Raw genomic sequence first — 21,276 nt, forward strand, 5'->3', positions numbered from 1 at the left:
CTAAAAAAAGCAAGCACTGACAACTTCAGTGTTGTACAACACTTGAAAAGTAAAGACAAATAAAAACCACATGCTTATTTAGTAGAGCTGTAAATTATTGTGGACAAGAAAGGAAACAACACATAGGGCAGCAGACTGCATGACAGCTCTCTCTAGACAAGCATTTTAATTCAAAAATAAAATTTAGCCAAAGAGTTTCCTATTTGCCTACCTCACAGAAGTTAATTAAGTGCTCTCTGTGTATCTAATTATATGTAACCTTGCTATAAAGGCCACTACTATAGGTTTTTAAACTAGTTTTCTTGTGCTAACTATTCTGTTATTTGTTCAATTATTTGCACAAGATGCATTTAAGATGGAATATTTACACTGAAAAGTCCTCATTAACCACTCAAGACGTAAGCGATTCAACAATCTTAACCTAATCCTTTTGGTTCTTCAGCCAGCACCACCTCTTGAGTTTGTACAGCCATCTGCCACAATTAGAAAAGCCACTAGCCGCTAAATCAAGTCACTGATTCAAAAAAGAAGAACTAAGAACTGCATTGCTCAGGGTCCCCTTGGGAACACAGAGGTGTCTCTTCAGGAGACAGCAACAAGAAAAGGCGATAAAGGTTGTGGTTTTTTTCGGTTCGAAAGCTGTTGAGGAGACACGTACGAAACCGCGTTTCACCCTAACAGCTCAGAGACCACTATCAGCCCTGAGGAAGCACCGCTGGGGACGGAGACCGCCCGTGCGCCGGCTGGGAACCGCCGGGCTGGAGCCCTGTCCCACAGGAGCCCCCGCCCGCCCGGCAGTCACGGGATGCCGGGTCACGCCGCACCTCCCGCCGCCCGCACCGGCTCCGAAGAGCGCCCGGGGCGCTCTCCCCACCGCGGGCCCGGCAAGGGCCAGCCCGCCGCGCTGAGGTGAGGGGCGGCCGGGGCTCCCCCCCTGCGCCCGGGAGACAGCATAGCCGCGACAGCCACGGGGGTGCGGAGAGTCAGGAGGAAGGAGAATAGGCAAAGCGCAGTCAGCTCCAGACCGCCTCTCCCCACACACAAGGCTGCGGGGACAGCGACCCCCATCACCCCGCAGCGGAGGGCGGGGAGAGCGCTCGGTGCGGGCCGCCCTCCCCGGGACACCGGCCGCGGAGCCAAGGGTCACCGCTCGCCTGCTGGAGAAAAGGGAGGGGACGCGGCGAAGGAGAGCGCGATGCCGCCGCGCCAGCCGGTACCTGCCCGCGGGAAAGGGCCGCCGCCGGTGCCGGTGCCGGTGCCGGGCCCGGGCTGCACCACCGCCCGCAATCGCCGCTGGGCGCTAGGAAAGGAAGAAACAACATGGCGGAGCGGGCAGGAGGCGGGGCCGAAGGGATCACGTGAGCTGACCCCCTCCATCCCCCGCACTCAGCCCCGCCTTCTCGGGGGCGGGGCTCGTCCCCCCCGAGCCCACCGAGGCCCCGCCTCCCCATGGGGGTGCGGGGCAGCGGTGTTCGTTCTACCCGCGAAAATTTTGGTAGGGGCAACCGCGGTAATGGCAAGTGCTTTGGTCACAGCAAGTGCACGGCAGTGAAGTGTCCATAGAGGGCCACACGTCTCGGTCATGGCTGTCCTGTGACATTGAAAAGAGGGACCACTGCGAAACGATAAGACTTTATATTTGCTCTGGGATGCTCTGAATTATTAAGCTTTATAACTCCTATACATGGTAAAGGAGTATATACAGTTCTGGGGTCCTCAATTTAAGAAGGACAAGGAATTACTGGAGAGAGTCCAGCAGAGGGTTACAAAGGTGCTGAGGGACCTAGGGCATGTTTCTTATGAGGAAAGACTGAGAGAGCTGGGTCTGTTCAGCCTGGAGAAGAGAAGGCTGAGAGGGGATCTCATCAGTGTTCATAAATATCTCAAGGGTGGGTGTCAAGAGGATGGGACCAGACTCCTTTCAGCGGTGCCCAATGATAGGATGAGGGGCAACAGGCACAGTCTAAAGCACAGGAGGTTCCATCTAAACGTGAGGAGAAACTTCTTTACTTTGTGGGTGGCAGAGCCCTGGAACAGGCTGCCCAGAGAGGTTGTGGAGTTTCCTCTAGAGATATTCAAAACCCTCCTGGACACATTCCTGTGCGATCTGCTCTGGTGAACCTGCTTTAGCAGGTGGGTTGGACTCCAGAGGTCCATTCCAACCCCAGCCATCCTGTGATTCTGTGATAGCAGTTGCAGGCCAGAGTAATGTATCAATGGCAGTAATCTCACTGTGCTCCACGCAATGGCCTCATGTGGGCAAACTCATGATTGTAAGGCAGCTTTGCTTTACAGGCAGAGACCTTTAAAAATATATGTGTCAGTGAAGAAACTAACCAAAATGCAAAATATGATATTTAAAAAAAGAGTAGTTGCACAATATATTTTTTTTCTGCAGTAATTCAGAATAATGTCAACTTGATTCTTTAAACAAGATCACAGGAAAAAAGTCTAAATAAGCTGGTGATAGTTTTTTCTGTGCACTTAAAACTCATCACGAGGTAAGGCAAAATGTAATAAAAATGAAAAGTGCAGAAATTATTTAAATGTACTTTAAAAGGTTCTCACATAATCAGGAGGATGCGCAACGAAAGGCATAAGGAAAGAGTATTTTAAATACACCCATTTGCTTGAGCAGTCATCACATGCTTCTGATCATAAGGGAGATGCCGTCAGACTGGAATTGCCACTTGCAGAGTCATCTTGTTTTTGATCAGATTTTCAACACGGCCCAAGGAATGGAAAACAAGATCTCAGTATCATCAAAAGGAAATGTCTCCTACTGAGAGAAGGAGGATTATTAAAAAGCAGTTCATGCTAGAGGCAAATCTGATTGATACGAGACCCATTCTTACTTAACAAAGCTGGACTTTGAAATTTTTTAAATGCTTTTTTTCCTGGGATCTGCTTTCATCCAATGTTAAAGCAAAATGCAAGTAAGTGCTGGAGGGCTATAAAAATGGACTCTTTAAATTATGGTTGATTCTAAGACATAAATTCTGTTCAGTTAGGGCATTATTTTTGGATTTAGAAAGAAAATACCCTGTATTTAGAAGTGGAGGAAATAATTACTCCATTTTGCATTTGATACCTTTTAAGACAAAGCTACCATCTTTTTCTTTCAGACAACACTGGTTCTCAGACACTTGGATACATTTAAGGAAACTTAGAATCATAGAATCATAGAATAGTTTGGGTTGGAAGGGACCAACCCCCTGCACTGAGCAGGGACATCTTCAACTAGGTCAGGTTGCTCAGAGCCCCGTCCAGCCTGGCCTGGAATGTCTCCAGGGATGGGGCATCTACCACCTCTCTGGGCAACCTGGGCCAGTGTCTCACCAATCTCATTATAAAAATTTCTTGCTCAAGTCTAGTCTGAATCTCCTCTCTTCTAGTTTAAAACTATTAACCCTTGTCCTATAACAACAGGCCCTGTACCTCAGCACAGCCTACTCCTCACAGACTTGTCAGGTGTTCACAGGGGTTTTGGCTGATGATCACCACCAGACCTGGCCTGCCCTGCTCACCTTGTTTGGCTGCTATGAGACAGTGACCCTTTTTACTGCAGTCACTGTCCCTGTGCTCCTTGTCACCCACCCTCTATTCCTGGTTCCCCTCTTCTTGCACAGCAACCCACCCTTGCTGCTCCTTCATGTGCACCTTCATCTGAAAGCTGACCTTGCACCTTAAGCATTTTATTCACACAAAGCTATATTCATGAAGAGATAATTGTCATTATGTCAGATGCTAGCAAACAGCACAAACAGTCCAATGGCAAATAAAGGGCATTTGTGTGTGTGTGTGTATGAGAAAGTTATGTATCAGCAAAGATCTCATATAATAGAGCTTGTGAATAATGCTTTTTACCATCTGTAGTTGGCAAGGAGACTCCATCCTGTCCTGGCAAGTGATGACATGGCCTCAATAAAACATGACTTTGTCACCTCCTGGCTGAATTACAGCAGTATAAAATAAGGGGATATGATGTCATCTGCCTTTAAGGCTCTGCTAATACCAGAATGCAGCAAGCCAGCCCCCAAGCAATCCAAGAAATTATCAATGTGCCCTTGCTTCTTTCCTTACCTTCAAGGCACTCAACGAACCCTGAAGATTCCCCAAAGGACTATAATTCACTATATTTGCTCCATAACCACAGCCTATTACCAGGTTACTATTCTTCTTTGCCAGAAATAAACAGCTGTTTTTTAAAAAAACTGTTTGTTTGTTTTAAAAAAGTTGTTCTTGGCTTTAGCTAACAAATGTACATAGCACAGCAGACTGAACGGAACACGCTTTAAATAAATAATAAAAAGTATCATTTTACTCTTGGCTTGGAAAGGAAGAAAAAAGTTACACACACACAACAAATGGCAGCAAAATACCTTCCTGAAAGTGCTACAGTAAGAGGGCTATGGAGATACAAAAGGCCCTCAACAGAATGCCATTAAATAGATCCTGCAGTGGGTTTCCAGCAACCAGGAGATTTGTCACTGGTGTTACAGGAGCAACATCAACTCCTATTAACAGAGAACTTCTCAGAATAACACCCTTGCTTTTACGTTGAAAGTTGTGTGATGTTCATTGTTAATTTAGCGCTCACCTTCTTAAGACGTATTACAAGTTCTGCAGCTACAGGTTGCTTGAGCTTTGAGTGCAATCTACGTTTAAGACCTTATGCTACTGTTAAATCACAGGATTCAAGAAGCAGATGCATTCACAGTGTCTCTGGAAAACCCAGTGAACACCAATACAGACTTCAGGCCTAACTGGCATACAGTCGTCCTGTGTCTGTGTGGATCTCCTCTAATGTCATGCTCCTCTGTGTAGTGGCATCATAGATATGCTAAACATTGTACCAAAATTATTTGTCTTGTCTTAAAAAGTTCAGAGACCTTTTCCCCACCTGGAACAAACTGAGAAAAGATTACGTCAGCAACATAAAAAACCCTCACTTTTCAAAGCTTTACTTTTGTTTCTGGACTCTGACACTCCCTGTACTCCAGTAATTCAGACCCTCCTGCTGGTGCATACACTGTGTAGTCGCAAATTGACTTTTTTAGAGCTGTTTTGAGCCAAAGCATACAATCTTATCCAGTCAAACATTTGAAGCCTGCGCAGTTACACAATCTGGGTAGGGACAATACAACCTATCGACAAACTGCAGATTGGAGCAGTACTTTGCTTAGTGAAACTATGACTACACCTTTTTAAATAAGAGCAGTAATTTACTTGAATGACCGTCTCTCATATTTGGCACGTCATGTCTGTAAGACTATTCTGATATATAGTGGCACATGACACTACATGACACGTGCCTGCTACTAAACCTTTCAAGTAATAGGATTGGATACAAACACAGATGGAAAAATGGCCAGAATGGTAGTGAACTGTGTTAGGTGAAAACAACCAATAGTGTAAGAAGATTAAGAAGGTAGTAGAAGTAATTCATGATTTTGTATAGTTTCACTAACTGTTAAATGTGAAGTTGCAGGCAGCATGTTTATCAGCATGAACTAGGCATAAAGTGAAACCAAACCTAGATGAGCTTTTTCACCAGCCCTGGAAAAACAAAGCCTCATTTCCTAGAGTGTCCTTCACACATTTAAAATGGGCCCGGTTCACTTCCCCTGCCTCCCAGTACCTTCTGCTCCTTCCTGCCAGTATTCCCAGATCTCCTCCTTGTCCCAGACTATCTGGGCCAGCAGCAGCGTATTTCATGTCTGGCTTTTACCTAATGCTAACATCCTAGCAATTATGTGTGTGTTGAATCAGCAGCTCACACTAGGTAACTCCTGAATAAAGGCAAGGGCTCCATCTCTTTGAACAGGGTGAGGAATTGTTTTCATGATACTGGATTTTACAAAATTTACAAATACAGTTTCATCTTTTAATCTTTAACTAATTTGCTACAAAGCCAGGCCTCAGGTTCAATTGTTATTGGGAAGGAAGGGGCAACAGAGGAATGCCTGCTCACAAATTATTACCATGGAAAACTACTTTAAAGCACTGAGTTTACAACTGTGAGGGTACCAAGAGTTCTGACTGCTCTCAGTTTGAAATGGACAGAAGAAAGTTAAGGGATAGTTGTAAAAGGGGCATGGTTACCATCAATTTTTTGACTATTTGTAGTTATTAACAATTGTTTCTACACCATAAGTTGCAAGTGAAGGTGTTAGTAATTAGATTTTATTATTTTCCACATCTTAGAAGAAAGGGAAATATGTGAAAGGTTAGAACCAAATGACCCTCTTGCTGCTGCAGGTATGGTTCACTCAGACCTGCAGTGAGGCAGGTTTGCTCAATGACTTTAAAAGTTTTAAGATATCTGCTGTTTACTTAGCTACTCAGTAAATATTGATCTGTAGAAAATCCCAGTCATGCTGGGGCGTATAGCTTAGCACTATACATTTAGTGATGGGCAGTTCAAACGAAAATGGTGTTACATATTATGTCACAAATGCAGTCAGTATTACAGCTACAAACTTTATCCTTGAAATATATTCTATGGAAGCCATCATCCAAGCGTGGTAACATTTCCCTTCACCAAGACAAAACTTGGATGAGCTGTACATTACTGGAATGGCTTCAAAACCATCTGCATGCAGACACTATTTGTAAGTGTCCATTGTTCACAGCTAAAATAAAGTCTCCTGCTACACAATGCTCTGACACAGCACAGCACTGGCATACAGCTCTCCTCAACAGGACCATGACCTCCAAAATGACAGCACACAACTCTGTGCTTACTGTGAACCAGTAACACAGAGGTGTTTGCTTTCCTATGGTTTTCCTGAAAGCTAAAAACAATACTTTACACAGAAGTACTTCCACTTATACAAGCAGGACTACTTGTAAGCATCAATTCCAGCACATGGGTACAGACCGGGAAGGAAGGTCAAGTACTAACTGATCAGTTAATACAGCTGAACACTGAGGATCTGGTCTAATGCTTTAATATTTGTTTTACATCAGTGCAGTTCCACTAAAACACACATTTCCAAAGGATACAAATTTAGGTAATACCACAGTAAACCACACTGCTGAAAGTTAACTGTTAACACTTCATGGAATGGAAAATATTTTTCTTTTTTTTTTTTTTTCCGCTTGTTTTTCAGTAGAATAATACCAAGTGCCTTTTTGTAACATCAGCTTCTACACCGATGTCACCATATACAGATAAAAGCCTCTCTTCTGTTTTCAGTCCTGGCTGCCTTTTAGTTCACCACCAGCTATGGCTGGAGAGCTGCAGGGCAGCTTTGGGAGCCTTGGCCCAGAGCAGCTGCCCAGCCCCAGCTGTGGTGGGCACAGGAACCATCCTTCATGCCTCCAGCAAATACTCACCAGGTTCCTCTGTTCAGCTGGTGCATTTTAGCCTTGAACTGCAAAACGCCTGTTGTGCATTTGTAAAAGATATCTCCATTAATGCTAATTATGCAGTTTTATTGTGCTTGTACCCTAGGGTGAAACAAAACAGTCTGTGCCTAAAGTGTGACTTTGGTAATTTATTGACCTATTTCACCATCTCGCCCATACTCCCAACAAGGAAACTCATTATGAAGGGCATGTTTCCAGACAGTACTAGTGCTTTGCTGCAAGAACCTGACCTCGCAGGCAGGGCAGACTTATTCTTCACTGCATTTCCCCAGGTCTGTGAGTTGACACACTAGTGTGCTCAGAAAATTAGGACTCAATGCAAGACACATTTCCTCTCATTTAAACCTTTACAGTAACTCAAAAACAGTGAAGAAACCAAAACAGAGACACATGGTATGAACATAGCCTTCTACAGACCAAAATACAGCCGTGAAAGACACCTGGACTTGGGTAGTTCTCCCAGTTCAGAAAACAACCATCTCCCTGACTTCTGAGATATACTCCATTCGAAGTATTCAGATAGCTGATTTTGAAGTCAGTTTAAGTCTTCCAGAAAAAAAGGAAAAAACTAATAAACAAAACCAACAAAAAAACAAAGACTATGGTGAATGTTTTTTGATAAATAAATGCTTCTAGTATACAGCCAGTGGGAATCCTGTTGACTGTGGAATACAATACGTATAAAAACTTCAGCTATTAGATTTCCTTCTATTTCTTTTTTCTGGGTAACCTGCACTATATAAAAACATTTATTTGCTCAGTTCAGGGCCAATATGCTAGTTCAAGAGAGGATATCCATTCAGGAAGTTATTAACTTCTATTAACTTCATGGCTTTATTAAACAAAGATAAATTTGATAACATATTTACATAATTTTCTGAAATAAACCATTGTCTGATCCTGCTTTAATTTCTTAACAGTTGCAGGACGCACCATCTTACATTGTAAATCTGAACTGCAAACTGATAAGACCGTCACAAGACCTATTCTTCTCCCAATAGCTATAAAAAGATACAGCAGAATTTCATTTTTGCTTGCATTTGCTAGCTGCCTTCTCTCCCTTTTGCGCTCTGTTTTTCAGTCCTCTCTTCCTTGCAGACTTTACCTCTCAAACCAATTTAATCATCTAACACTTACTTGAAAAAAGTGATTTAATTAAGGAGTGAAGCCATGCTGAACATTCTGCAATGCACACAACTATGTGAACAGCAGTTTTGGAAACGGCTTGTTTACTGTAAACAAAACTTATGTTCCGTGAAAGAACTCCTGCTGAAGATAATGAAAATTCCAAGTACTTGTTACCTTGGGGAAAAAAACCGCAGCACTTGGAATATTTTTAATGGATTTACTAATGAACACTCCTCTCTCAGATAACAGGGTTATCATTTTTCCCTTTTATTTCTTTACATATTGACATTACTTAAAACCACATAGATTTATTCAAGTCATCTTCAAAAATAACTTAGCAATTTTTTAAAACTGATTTTGCACTTTATAGTGGCAGCATCTACATAGTATCAATAAAAAAATTCAAATTACAAAGTTTCAACAGAAACCTGCTCATATCTACGTTCCTAAGCCACTTATTGAAGAGAGATAGCATTACAAACAAACCCATCTGCTGTGATACCACTGTTCTCCACATTCATTACAAATAACGTAAGTCAACATTTGTTCATCTGGATTTGTGTTTCGTACCCAACCTGGAAGAAATAGAGTTCCTCTGGCAATCATGGTGACAGTGCAATCAAATTTTTCACAGCGCCGACACTTTATTTTGTTTGTCTGTGTGCCATTAATAACTTGTGGAAGCTGATGCTCCTGAACAGATGATTCTGTGTACAGAGCCCTGAGCTGTTTCAGTTCATCGCTGGCCATTTCCATCACTGTCATCTCAGCAAAAGCCTTTGGACTCAAAGTCCCTGAAAAAAGGTTATGTCTTAAGTGGCAACTTTTAGGGTTCTTCAAGTTAGAGATTTTGCTTCTGATGCAATTTTTATACTTTTTGTTGTTCTTAGCATGAAGAGAAAAAATATGTTCTTCGATTTCTTTAGATAGCTCTAGCCATTTATCGGTTTCTTCTTTGTCTTTGGCAGAACCAGCCAAAGCTTTATAAAGAAGATCCGTACATTTACACCTCAGAACTCTCACTGGATCCTGCTGCAGAATTGCTTTGTTAACAAGAGGTCCAGAATCTTCATTATCAATGTGTTGTTCCTCAAAAGAAGAAAGCTGACTCATGCTGCCTTGTGCATCATTACATACCACATTTTTAACAGCTTGTGATGCGACCAGAATTTTAGAACTAGTAGCATCTAATGCCTCCTGCTGACATGCTCCTTCAGACAGCGACTGCTCTCGAGAAACCACACTAAGATGTTCAGCTTCCTCCTTCACATCCACAGAAACTGACTTTTTAACTTGCATTGACTGAACACAGTAATTCTTGTGAAGTGTTTTCCACCTTGATAATAACTGCTTTGCTTTCTTTTTCAGCTTCACTGAAGGGCAGCTCTTGAGTACTCTGTATACAGCCCTAGCAACTTCTGTCCCCTGAAGATATTCTATAGTCATATCAACATCTTCAAGCTCTTTAAGATGATCCTCAACATCTTGGAAACTGTTCTCAGACAGTAGTTTTTCAATACAATGGGCTCTGCGTACAATATCTTCCCAGTCAGACATTTTTAAACCTGAAAGCGAACAAATGTTTATCATATTTATTGCAGTTATGACATTAATTAATTTTGTGTACATTCTCACAAGCTTTTTTATAATTTACACTATTTTACACAATTTTATTTGTATACCTTACTGTTTTTTCCAGTTTTTTTCTTGAAATGGTGTACAGCAGAGTTATGGAGCAAATTTAAAATGCAGATGAGCCTGGGCCCTGGAAAAATTCAAGTGGGCATGCTAGTCTAACCCATGCAAGGAAAATGCCAGCAGAAAGGAGAGCCCACAGGGACTTCTGCTGAGGCGGCATTAACAATTGAAAAAGCAGAGTATGACACTCATTTTCAAGGAAAAGCACAGTGTCTTGCCAAAAAAACCCACTAACAAAGACACTGCTAGCATAATAAAAATGTTTGTCATACTTGTTTTTCTACGCATGCACACCACAAGAGAAGTTCACATGGAGATCCTCAACTGCTACAAGAAGGCAGGTTACTACACAAGCCATCTGCTGTAGGAGATCACAGGCAGACTTCACAGTGTTTGCACATTAGTAGACTCTAATACCACTGGACTGCTAAGAAGCAATGAGTTCTGAAATTAAGCATTTTTCACCAAAAGCACCAGATGATCACCCATTGATGTTTAAAATCTAGACAGTCTTACAAAATGATACGCTTTCCAAAAAATAAAAAGGAGGCTTTATAGGCTATGTACCTCCTCCTTCTCACACATACAGAAAAACAATAAAAATAGGAGTAGGGTTTTTACAGTATTGGCATCACCAAATCAAATTTAATAAGAATGCTGCTTTTGGAAAATCAGTTTGTTTTTCTATCACAGAAATTTGAAGTCTATTAAAACCCATGTCTTGGACCTTCTGCTATAACAGGTATTTGAACAGTATCATGATCTCACACTGTTGAACACATTCTGCAAAAGCTTCCTGATAATGTCCAAAGGCAGATTTGTAAGTAAACACTGCACTAATTTAATCTGAAAGCTGCAATGAGACAGAAGTTTATTGCAAGACTGCAAACCCATCTTTCCAGAATGCAAATACAAAATATCCCTCCTCAAAAAAAGTGACTCATGTCTCAACTTTTGGGAACCTGTATGTAAACCTCTTTTTCCATTTTTCACAGTTTTCAAGCATCTGACTACCAATGAACTCAGTACAAGTTGCAATAATACAGAATAACAGAAAAATCAAAGCGGCTTGAAAACCTTCACATTGAAAGGTACTTTTTTGGTTGCAGTTTTACGGGGTTGTGTGTTTGGTTGTTTTGTGTGGTTTGGTGTTTTTGTGTTTGGGTTTTTTGTCTGTTTGTGGGTTTTGTGTGCGTTTTTTTTTTGGGGGGTGGAAGTGGGTTTTTTGTTTGGTTGGTTTTGGGTTGGTGTGTTTTGTTTGTTTGTTTGTTTGTTTGTTTGTTTGTTTGTTTAATCGGTTATTCCTGTAACTATACCCTGTTTATTGAGATATCTTCACAAATCCTTATAATAAATGCTGAGATGTTTGGCTGTTTGTGGTTTTGTTTTTAATAAAGTCTGCAAGTTTCCACTTGGTTTCTCATAACAAATCCTTTAGTTAAAACCAAGTATATAGGTTTTGGCATTAGAAGACTGATTTGGAGTAGACAGCAATGTGCAGCACAGCTATGTTTTTCATAGATTTGTTTGGTTTTGTCACTGTTGTGCATATGTTGTAGCTTGTATAGCGGAGAATCATTGATACGTGCAGAAATAAGATAGATGGATTAAGAAAGACCATACAAAGTTAGAAAGTTTAAGGAAACTTGCACACTTGTAAGTGTTTTAGTTAACATTAACTTCTACAGCAGACAGATGAGATACCTGTGAATTTTATTTTGTTTTGTTTTTTGTTGTTTTCATTTTACTCTTTTTCCTCAAGCCCTTATTACTTCAAAAGAATGAAATTAACCAGCTAATGTGGGCATGGATTCTGACAAAAAAGAGCACATCTAAAAGACTTTTTCAAGCACTTGGTGGAGAGTTTTCAGAACTCTTGAGGAACTTTAATATGTCACTATAACTTAATATTAGGGATTTCTTCAATTACTAACCAGTAAGTAGCTGAACACGTTTTATTTGGGGCTGCAAAGCAAAGGTTTGGCACTACTCTGCTGCAATTTAAGTGAGTCTGACATAACTTAGTGCATCTTAAGCCCAAAACACCATTCTGGTTCCTACACGACCCTCAACCTTTCACTTGCTATGCAAGAGATCACATATTCTGTCTCTTCCGAAAGTTTCTAGTCAGACTAGTAAACTTGTAACTGCGGTGCTCACTGTTGCCCTTTCCCTTGCTGGCTCTGGCATCATGTTACAGTTTGATCCTCAAGGCAGGGCAGCTCAAAAACAGTGACACCTGCACAAGAGTTTCAAAACACTGACGTCTACAAACTCCTAATTGCTGGTTTTGGAAATTCTTAAAAGCTAAGTACACATCCCTCTATATTCTAGAAAGTATCCATTTTCTTGCAGCTGTACACTACTAAATTATGCTCCCGTATATTCTGATGCATTAAAATGAAAAGAGAAAGGCTATTTCAGAATGCAGATTCTCATGGCTTAAATAAGATTTCCTTTTGGTTCCTTTTTATCAAGTTCTTTGGCCAAAAAATGCTCAGTGGATTACTGTATGTGAATTCACACACAAAAAGAGTTGATACTACTAACATTATCCTCCTGCTTGATGAAAAGGGGAATTAAAAGTAGAATGCAGAACTGAATGGTGTGTTGTCAGTGTTAAGTATTCCTCTTTTCTTAGGAGTTAAGTCTTCTAAATTTGTGCACAAACCCAGTGTTTTGTCTGAAGATAAGTATATCTTGATTCTAGTCTAGAAAAAGTCATCGGCCCGACAGAGACTGATAAAAAGCTAGCTACACGTGTCCATGTGTAGCTCAGAAACAGACTTCTTGCACCACCACTGTTTCCATGATGAAATCTAAGAATGGGGCAGAGGAGGGACAAGTGATACAGCCAGGTAATTTGCAAACTCTGCTGCTTCTGTGGGGAATGCATTTTTGGAATGGCATCTGCCTTTGTTGTGTGAACGTAGTTTGCAAAGTATTTTAAGACCCTTCAAGACGAAAAGTAATATATACGTCTAAAATACTACACTAACTACTCAATCATAAATTTCATCTCAGCTTTCAAATTAAAAGGCAGTGTGCTGAGTTGTTTGCGTATTTGTTGCCCTATAAATCAAGCAAGGACTGGATTTATCACTAAGGTTGACTAAGACCATTATGTTACAGGATCAGAAATTAAACAGAAATGCCTGAACTTATAAAGAACATACACCATTATGAAACGGTTCATTTTATTGCTGGCTTCCTTCAAAGGATGAGGCAGAACTCTTCAATACTGGCAATCCTGCGCAGCATTTCTTATTAAGTCTGGATGTCAAGGATCTCTTCTGCTTCTCTAATCAAGGCACAACACTATTTCCACAGACAACTGTAAAAAACACATTCTTCGTGTTCATATAGGGAAAACCAAGAAATTACTCACGCAGTGGTGATATCAGAGTGCAGTTTCCAGCCAAAGTCCACCAGGAACCTAATTATAGCAAGCCTGAGTTCTTTCCTGCTCAGACTCCTGTTCCTTGAACTCAGTTATTTCTACGGTAAATCAGGGGTTTGGTATTTTATGCAATGAGGGCAAAACCTCCAGGTATGAGTAGGCTTTATTTTGTTACTTTTTAGAAAGAATAGTGGAAGTCTGTGATACCCAAGACAACTGCCAGATCTCTGCCCACTGACCAGGGATTTTTGAGTTTTCCACTATGTCAGATAAACAAAACCATTGATTGAAATAAAGAGTTACATTCAAGAATTTAGAAGTTGGAATTAAAAATATTCTAGTTAATCTACAAATATTTACTATTCTCTCTAGTTCCCAGACAACAGAAGTGAGGCTTACAGGGTGAAATGACCTGCCCAGACTGGTTCAATATGTCTGCTGCAGAACAAAGATCACCATCATAAACCTTCAACCCACAGGAATTCTCCTCTGATAACCCCACAGTTCTAAACAGTTGTTCATAATGTTCAACATTGGAAAGGGGGGGTGGGGAGAAGAAAAAAATAGATAGAACAAAGAGGAAGTTGGGGAAGCCTCAAAACTTTCTGAAGTGTTTCATAGAAACCAAGCTGCAATTCCAAACTAGAAATTATTTTACCACTTGAGGGAGCTGTAGCACAGCAAACCCATGGAGTCTTGTGAAACGTGCATACTAAGGACTCCAGCCACTTAAAAAAAACTATTTCCCTATGACCTTTAGGAGAATTCACATTTTAGGGTACCTATTTGCCCAAATCTGGAAAAAAAAAAACCCTTTAAGTCCAAAGGTGCTGAGATACATCCTTTATCCAGTCATTGTCCTCTAAATTGCTTCAATGCTTTTATATTTGGAATCTGACCACTTTCCTATCTCATTCAATGCTATTTGCCAAATGTTGCTGAACAAGTATTTGTAAAACTCACTGAATCGTACTCAGTCGGCACTGTTCTGCTGTCCTCCTAGTTCCAAGAGGTAAGAAATCCAAGGAAAAGGATTTTTCTCCTTATTAAATGAATAATGCTTTTTTTGTTATTGTATAGATGCAAGAACAAATGTAGAAATTACAGCATCACAATTTTGTGCAGTACAAAAAAACATCCTTATCCTTCCTACAACTACAGACACATTTCCATCCTACTTAACTTTAGCAGTACATGAGAACATCAAGTGTCTATTGAAGGTTACAAGGTAGAGATTGACTCACATTTACAATGAGACTCTGTAATGCTGTGCTGATGAGGTACTTTCTTGCCAAATCATTAGGAGCTTTCACACTGACTGCATGGTAGGATGAATCACTTGTGTATACAAGAATAAATGATGGTGGATCAATAAAAACCTTGTCAGTTTTGTTCCTAAGGAAAATAAATCAAGCTACCTCAGGTTTAAAATATGGTCATCCTATAATAATACCAAGTTGAATCAGAACTTTTTTAAACAGTAAAAAGACTAAGCAGAAGAAAACAAACCAACCAACCCAGCCTGACATGCTGCTGACTGCAAAGCCAGCCCCTGGGAAAAACAATGCCTTCTCAGAAGAATAAACATTTGGGGTAAATGCCTTGTCTCTGCTACACGACTTACCTGTAGCTACAGCCATAACCTGTTTCGCCTTAGCACAGGTAACTCCCACTGATTAATCAAGATAAACTCAGAAGGCATCCAAATAAGTGTGGATGAATGCTCTGGAAGTGTACAGAAGGCTGAACACCAGTCCTCTTCCTCAGACGTAGACGATTTTTTTCTCCAAGGAACTCTATGTAATCAGAAGAAAATCTAGACCACAGCCAACATAAAGATCAGAAGAAGCCAAGTAATCCTAATGGTGTAATACATTTTCTGCCAAAAAGGTGGTTAATACCATAGCAGAGCCAGTGCATAGCAGAGTCCTGGAAACACCAGATTTCTTACTTTGGGAAACCTAAATTCCATATAAACAATGAAAATTATTTAATACTATTTTAGTCTCAGAACCTAAAAGGAAATCAGAGAATTCTCACAGCCAGCCTCCAAACACAAAACATTCCTTCATCCTATCTACAGTGGGTGAGTGGACATCAAAGATGTCACCAAGAAATCATTTTCCAGGGCTTTTATTCCAACTGCCTCCCACCTCTAAAAATTTCTGAACTATACCCAAGTTCATCTTTGAAGAATAACCACATGAATAAAGCTAAGTTAACACAATAATAACCAAGATAATGCAACAGTACTATTGCCAGACATCCATCACCACTGACAGTCACCTCTCGGTCAAAGATGCAGAAGCAGCGGAGCATGCGAGCTCAGGGTTATTGCACAACTGTTCCCCAAAAATCTCCACTTGCAGAATGCTATCACTGTAGTGCCAGAGGTAAAATACATCTTTTGTTCTTCTGACACAACAGAACAGCACCACAGTGAGGAAGAAAAGGAAAATTAAGTAAGAATACTACATAGAATCATAGAATCATTTTGGTTGGAAGAGATCATCAAGATCATCAAGTCCAACCATTAACCCAACAATGGCACTACACCACGTCCCTAAGAAACTCATCTATATGTCTTTTAAACACCTCCAGGGATGGTATTTCAACCATTTCCCTGGGCACCCTGTTCCAATGCCTGACAGCCCTTTACATGAAGAATTTTTTTCCTAATATCAGATCCAAACCTCCCCTGGCACAACTTGAGGCCATTTCCTCTCATCCTATCACTCGTTACTTGGGAGAAAAAAGACCAACCCCCTCCATGCTACAACCTCCTTTCAGGTAGTTGTAGAGAGTGATCAGGTCTCCCCTCAGCCTCCTTTTCTCCAGCCTGAACAGCCCCAGTTCCCTCAGCTGCTCCTCATCAGACTTGTGTTCCAGACCCCTCACCAGCTTCGTTGCCCTTCTCTGAACCCTTTCCAGCACCTCAGTGTCTTTCCTGTAGTGAGGGGCATAAAACTGAACACAGGATTTGAGGTGCGGCCTCACCAGGACTGAGTACAGGGGGATTATCAGTTCCCTAGTCCTGCTGGCCACACTATTTCTGATACAAGCCAGGATGCTCTTGGCCTTTTTGGCCACCTGGGCACACTGCTGGCTCATATTCAGCCGGCTGTCAATCAGCACCTCCAGATCCCTCTCTGCCAGGCAGCTTTCCAGCCACTCTTCCCCAAGCCTGTAGCGCTGCCTGGGGTTGTTGTGACCCAAGTGCAAGACCCAGAACTTGGCCTTGTTAAACCTCATACAACTGGCCTCAGTCCAACAATCCAGCCAATCCAGATCCCTCTGTATGGCCATCCTACCCTCCAGCAGATCAACACTCCCACTCAATTTGGTGTCATCTGCAGATCATTACACTTTGTTACATAAAACATCGTCTCAAGAAATTTTCCAGGACAACACCTGGTGAAAGAGTTTGTGCATACTGGAAAGTAGTCTGACAGAGTAATAGCATTGTTCTGCATCTTTTACATCAGTGACTGCATGAACTACAACACTCTTCACTAATCTGGAGCTATACTGTCTCTACCCTGTGTTTCTCTCACTGGAACCATTCTCCCACAGCTTTCTTCCCAAGAGAGGGAACTTGCAGGGTAGAGAGGGCAGAGTACACCACATTCATATCAGGATGCACACAGTAGCCTCTTTTACAAGGCAAATGTGTAATCCTGATTTGGAGTTGTTTCTTTTAGAAACCTTTTTTTTTTTTTTTTTGTTATAGGAACTCTTATTTCCTTTTTAAAAAAATCTATAGACTGCATAATGAAGGTATCAAGCCTCAGGGATCAATCCCAAAGTAGAGTTGTCAGCACATTTTTCTAATAAGATCAAACAAACATGTACAGATTTAATGAGACAGGAAAAGCTGTTGCCCTTCCCAGACTCCTTAGCCACTAGCTTTGTTTGACATCAGCCTTTCAGTACTTGAAGGGGCTTATAAGAAAGACAGGAACAGACTTTTTAGCAGGGCTTGTAGTGATAGGACAAGGGGTAATGGTTTTAAACTAAAGGAGGGGAGATTCAGGCCACACATGAGGAAGAAATTTTTTACAATGAGGGTGGTGAGACACTGGCCAAGGTTTCCCAGAGAGGTGGTAGATGTCCCATCCCTGGAGACATTCCAGGCCAGGCTGGATGGGACTCTGAGCAACCTGATCTAGTTGAAGATGTCCCTGCTCATTGCATTGCGTAAAACTATTTTATTTAGTCTTTGTGAAATAATTGCTTCATCTCCTAATGTGAATGTTTTTCCAACGGTAACAGATTTTAAAACAAAAATAATGTATTATTATTGTTAAATTTGAAAGACAGTATGAAGGAAGGGGATGATATAAACATTCTTCCTCAGTCAAGAAACATAATGGACAATATGACTTAAGCAGCTTTGTGTCATCATTTATCAGCTATTTTCATTCAATACAGTTTAGTTTACTAAACTGTTCATCTGGATTGATGCAAACAACCACATTCACATCCAATCACCTAGGACAGCAAATCAGCCAAGTAATTTCAGCAAGGCTGCAATATCTTCCAAGGAGAAGCTGGTTTCTTCAACATACATTAACTGTATTGCCTCATACAGGTAATGCTAACAGTTCCAGTTCATGAAGCACTCTTTCTCTCTCAACACCACTGGGACTGTATCAAACATCTGGACTGCTCCCACTACTCAATGTCTGTGCACAAGAAGCATTCACAACCCTGTCCTCCAAACACTGGAAAATCATAATTCAAAATTCCCAATACACTGAAATTGGCTTATACACTATAATGCTTTTAGAAGTAAAAAACTGGAAGCTGTTCTGCATTTCTGTAAAGGCTGTTAAGTGTTCCCATCTTTCCACCAGAGACATAGCGATCAGGAGTTTACTCTTTTGAAAAAGAAATCTTACACTATCATGTACAACATTTCTTCAAACACTGGTCACTGCAGCCATCAGAATTTTGAGCATTCTATCGTAACTGTAAAAGACTGACAATACTTTCCCTGTTCACCTATAATAATGTTACCTCTCATATTCCTGTGTGGTATTAGAGCTTTCCTCCACTATTTTCTAACTTCTTTTTGTGTTTCTCATTTACTTACCTAGGTAGAATTAATTGGGGGAGTTTTTTTTAAACCTACTGAAGTGGAAAACTTGACGTGAGCTGCAAGTTTAAAACTTGCTTTTAGGTGACAGATCTCATCTGACATTCTTGCACGTCCACTTATTTTTCAGTCTCTATAAATACTGTTTATATCCTCTTGCAGATGTATTGATTTGAAACCTGGACAGCCTCAGTCTAAACAAAGTTTTCCTAAGGTGGATGTCGTACCCTCCTTTCAGTAAGATTCTGCATCGGCACAGAAGTCCAACAAAACAGACTGCCTTGCAAACAGGAGCCTGAATGAACACGTAAAAATGTACTTATATCTATCCAAAGTACATTTGGATTCACTTCCTACTTTAGAAACAAAATATGAATCATTTTGGAGATGAACAAGCAATTCTTTCTCTTGAATACATTTCCTTGACAAAATAGCTTTAAAGATTCTTATTCATATAGAGCAAACAAAGACTTCAATTCTAGCACACCACATGCAGAAGTAAACGTTTAGTTGCAATGCCTTTTTATGGCAAATTGTGCTGACAAATTAATATAAAAATGGAACATATAAGTAATAAAAACATGTTTTATGAACTTTTGTAAATTTCTGATAATTTTTCAGATGAACACAGACTTTCTATTGATTTAACATTCAGTTTCTACTTAAGTCTCGGCTCAATACTATTTCTATTTGTCATTCCACTGCCAGGGACATACGTTAGATGTTGCTTTATCATTCCTTTGCAGGTTTTCCACTGAAAAATGATATAACCTTTTTTCTTTTAAAAATAAATCCTTTCTGTGCAGAAGGCCACATATGTTCCTGATCCCTGTGCAGAGGAAGCATATGATACCATCAAAGACATTATTAGTGTCTGCTAAAATTCATTCTGCTGAAATCTGAATACTTAAATGTGAAGTACACAACATCTAAACATTTGAGATTCTCAATCAAGACACTTGATGTAATGGTTAAAATAAGATATGAAATGTATTTGCAATGAAATTGTGTTTTACATATCTATTAAAAACTATACTACATTGAAAAGCGTGAACTCTCTTAATTCCTTTCTGTAAACTCTCTTAATTCCTTTCTATATTTACGCCAGCATTTGACATATCTCAAGGCACCAATGCTGCATGGAGACCAGTGAAATAAATACTCTAAAAGTTCCCATAATTCTACCATTACAGATATCCATCCTGCAATATTCACGGTCAGCCTCTTCTGTACGTGGGAATTATAGCCACTTATGATATAAATCAGCAGGGTAATTACAACGGCTGGGAGAAGCAGCCCAGCTGTTTGTGTTTGAAAGCAGCTGAGGTTTGCCCCATGTGGAACCTGGCCACAGATGACAGCTCGTCTGGAAGATGTTTGGACTCGGCCTCAGGACACCAGCAGCTGACCAACACCACTGTAACCTGCGTGTTGGGACACCAGCCCAAGAAACCAGGTGGAGATGGGCCTGCAAACCAGCCTGCGATCACTCCCATAAAAAACGGGTAGGCCAGTGTCACACGGCAACTGTGCTCCAAAATGCCACTCGGTAATGCCAAGGGCCAGCTGGCTCCGTGTGTTTTCTCCAAATCCTTCATTAACACTTCCTTATGTCTATTTCTTCTGCACATCCTCGGACTCATCTAGCCTAAGTTTGATCCACTACTGCATTGCTTAGGGGCAAAATGTCACCCCTCCTCGGACTCCTGCACGGCAGAAGGCGAAGCCAACACTGACCGACCTTCTACTGCTCCCTGCTCCTCAGGGAGCTGCTACCGCTGCTCCAGCTCCCCGCTGGCTCCCGAGGCCTAAGCCGGGCCTAGCACCGTGCTTAACGGACAAGCCGGACCCAGGGAGAAGCGGCTTGGCTCTCCTGGCGGGGGTGGGGGGTGGCGTCATTTTCACGGGGGTGCATTTCACGGCGGTCTGGGAACCCCCGCGCCGCGGGCTCCCGCCGCCCCTCCGCACCGCACCGCACCGCAGCACCAGGGCACAGGGAAGCGTCCCCCCGGCACCACCTGACGGGCAGCGCCGAGGTGGGGGGAGCTGCGCGCCTCCTGCCCGCTGCCCCTGCGGGAACACACAGCGCTACTGCCGCCACCACCCCCGTGCCCCGGCAGCGGCCACAGCGCCGTTACCTCCGCAGCCGGCCTCAACATGGCGCCTCCGTCGCGCTACCCGCTCCGCGCCACCTCCAGCCATCAGCCGGGCCCAGGCCGCGGGGGCGAGCGGCTGCGCGCTGGTCCCGGCCCGGCGGCTCCCTGCGAGCCCGAAGCCGGCGGAGTCGCCTGGTGCAGGAGCCAGGCCCGAGGCGGGCAGTCCGTCGCTTCGGAGCGCGGGCAGCCCCGCTGGCTCCTGCAGTGGGCGGAAGGTCCGGAGAGGGCGCTGCGCCCGGGCTGGGAGGGCACGTCCCGTTGTCAGACGCCCGTGGGGGTGCCGGGAGGGGCGGGCAAGGGGGAGCGTGTTCAGTGTGAGCTCCAGCGCTGTGCCCCAGGGCCACTGCAGGGCTGGAAGCGCTCCGGAAAGAGGACAATGGGAAACGGCTTCAAGTTGAGCCAGGGGAGATTCAGATTGGGTA

At 42.1% G+C, this 21,276-nt stretch overlaps 1 protein-coding gene across 5 annotated transcripts in view; it reads right to left on the reverse strand.

Moving 5' to 3' along the window:
- TCEANC (transcription elongation factor A N-terminal and central domain containing) overlaps positions 1-21,067 on the reverse strand; it is a 30,036-nt gene extending 8,969 nt beyond the window's left edge. The window contains exons 1-5 of one of the 5 annotated variants that reach the window (XM_065072948.1): positions 20,837-21,044; positions 15,225-15,416; positions 14,845-14,995; positions 13,377-13,534; positions 1,218-10,067 (exon numbers count right to left, since the gene is read on the reverse strand). In XM_065072948.1, coding sequence (XP_064929020.1) covers positions 8,977-10,059 — 1,083 coding nt within the window. In that variant the 5' untranslated portion in view covers positions 10,060-10,067; positions 13,377-13,534; positions 14,845-14,995; positions 15,225-15,416; positions 20,837-21,044 and the 3' untranslated portion in view covers positions 1,218-8,976. Of the gene's footprint in view, positions 1-1,217; positions 10,068-13,376; positions 13,535-14,844; positions 14,996-15,224; positions 15,417-20,836 lie in introns of all 5 variants that reach the window. The other 4 variants (XM_065072953.1, XM_065072940.1, XM_065072954.1 and 1 more) reach the window with 4 other exon arrangements.
- Positions 21,068-21,276: the final 209 nt, after the last annotated feature.

This window comes from Columba livia, chromosome 1 (assembly GCF_036013475.1).
Source record: "Columba livia isolate bColLiv1 breed racing homer chromosome 1, bColLiv1.pat.W.v2, whole genome shotgun sequence".
In the NCBI taxonomy this organism is placed as follows: Eukaryota; Metazoa; Chordata; class Aves; order Columbiformes; family Columbidae; genus Columba; species Columba livia.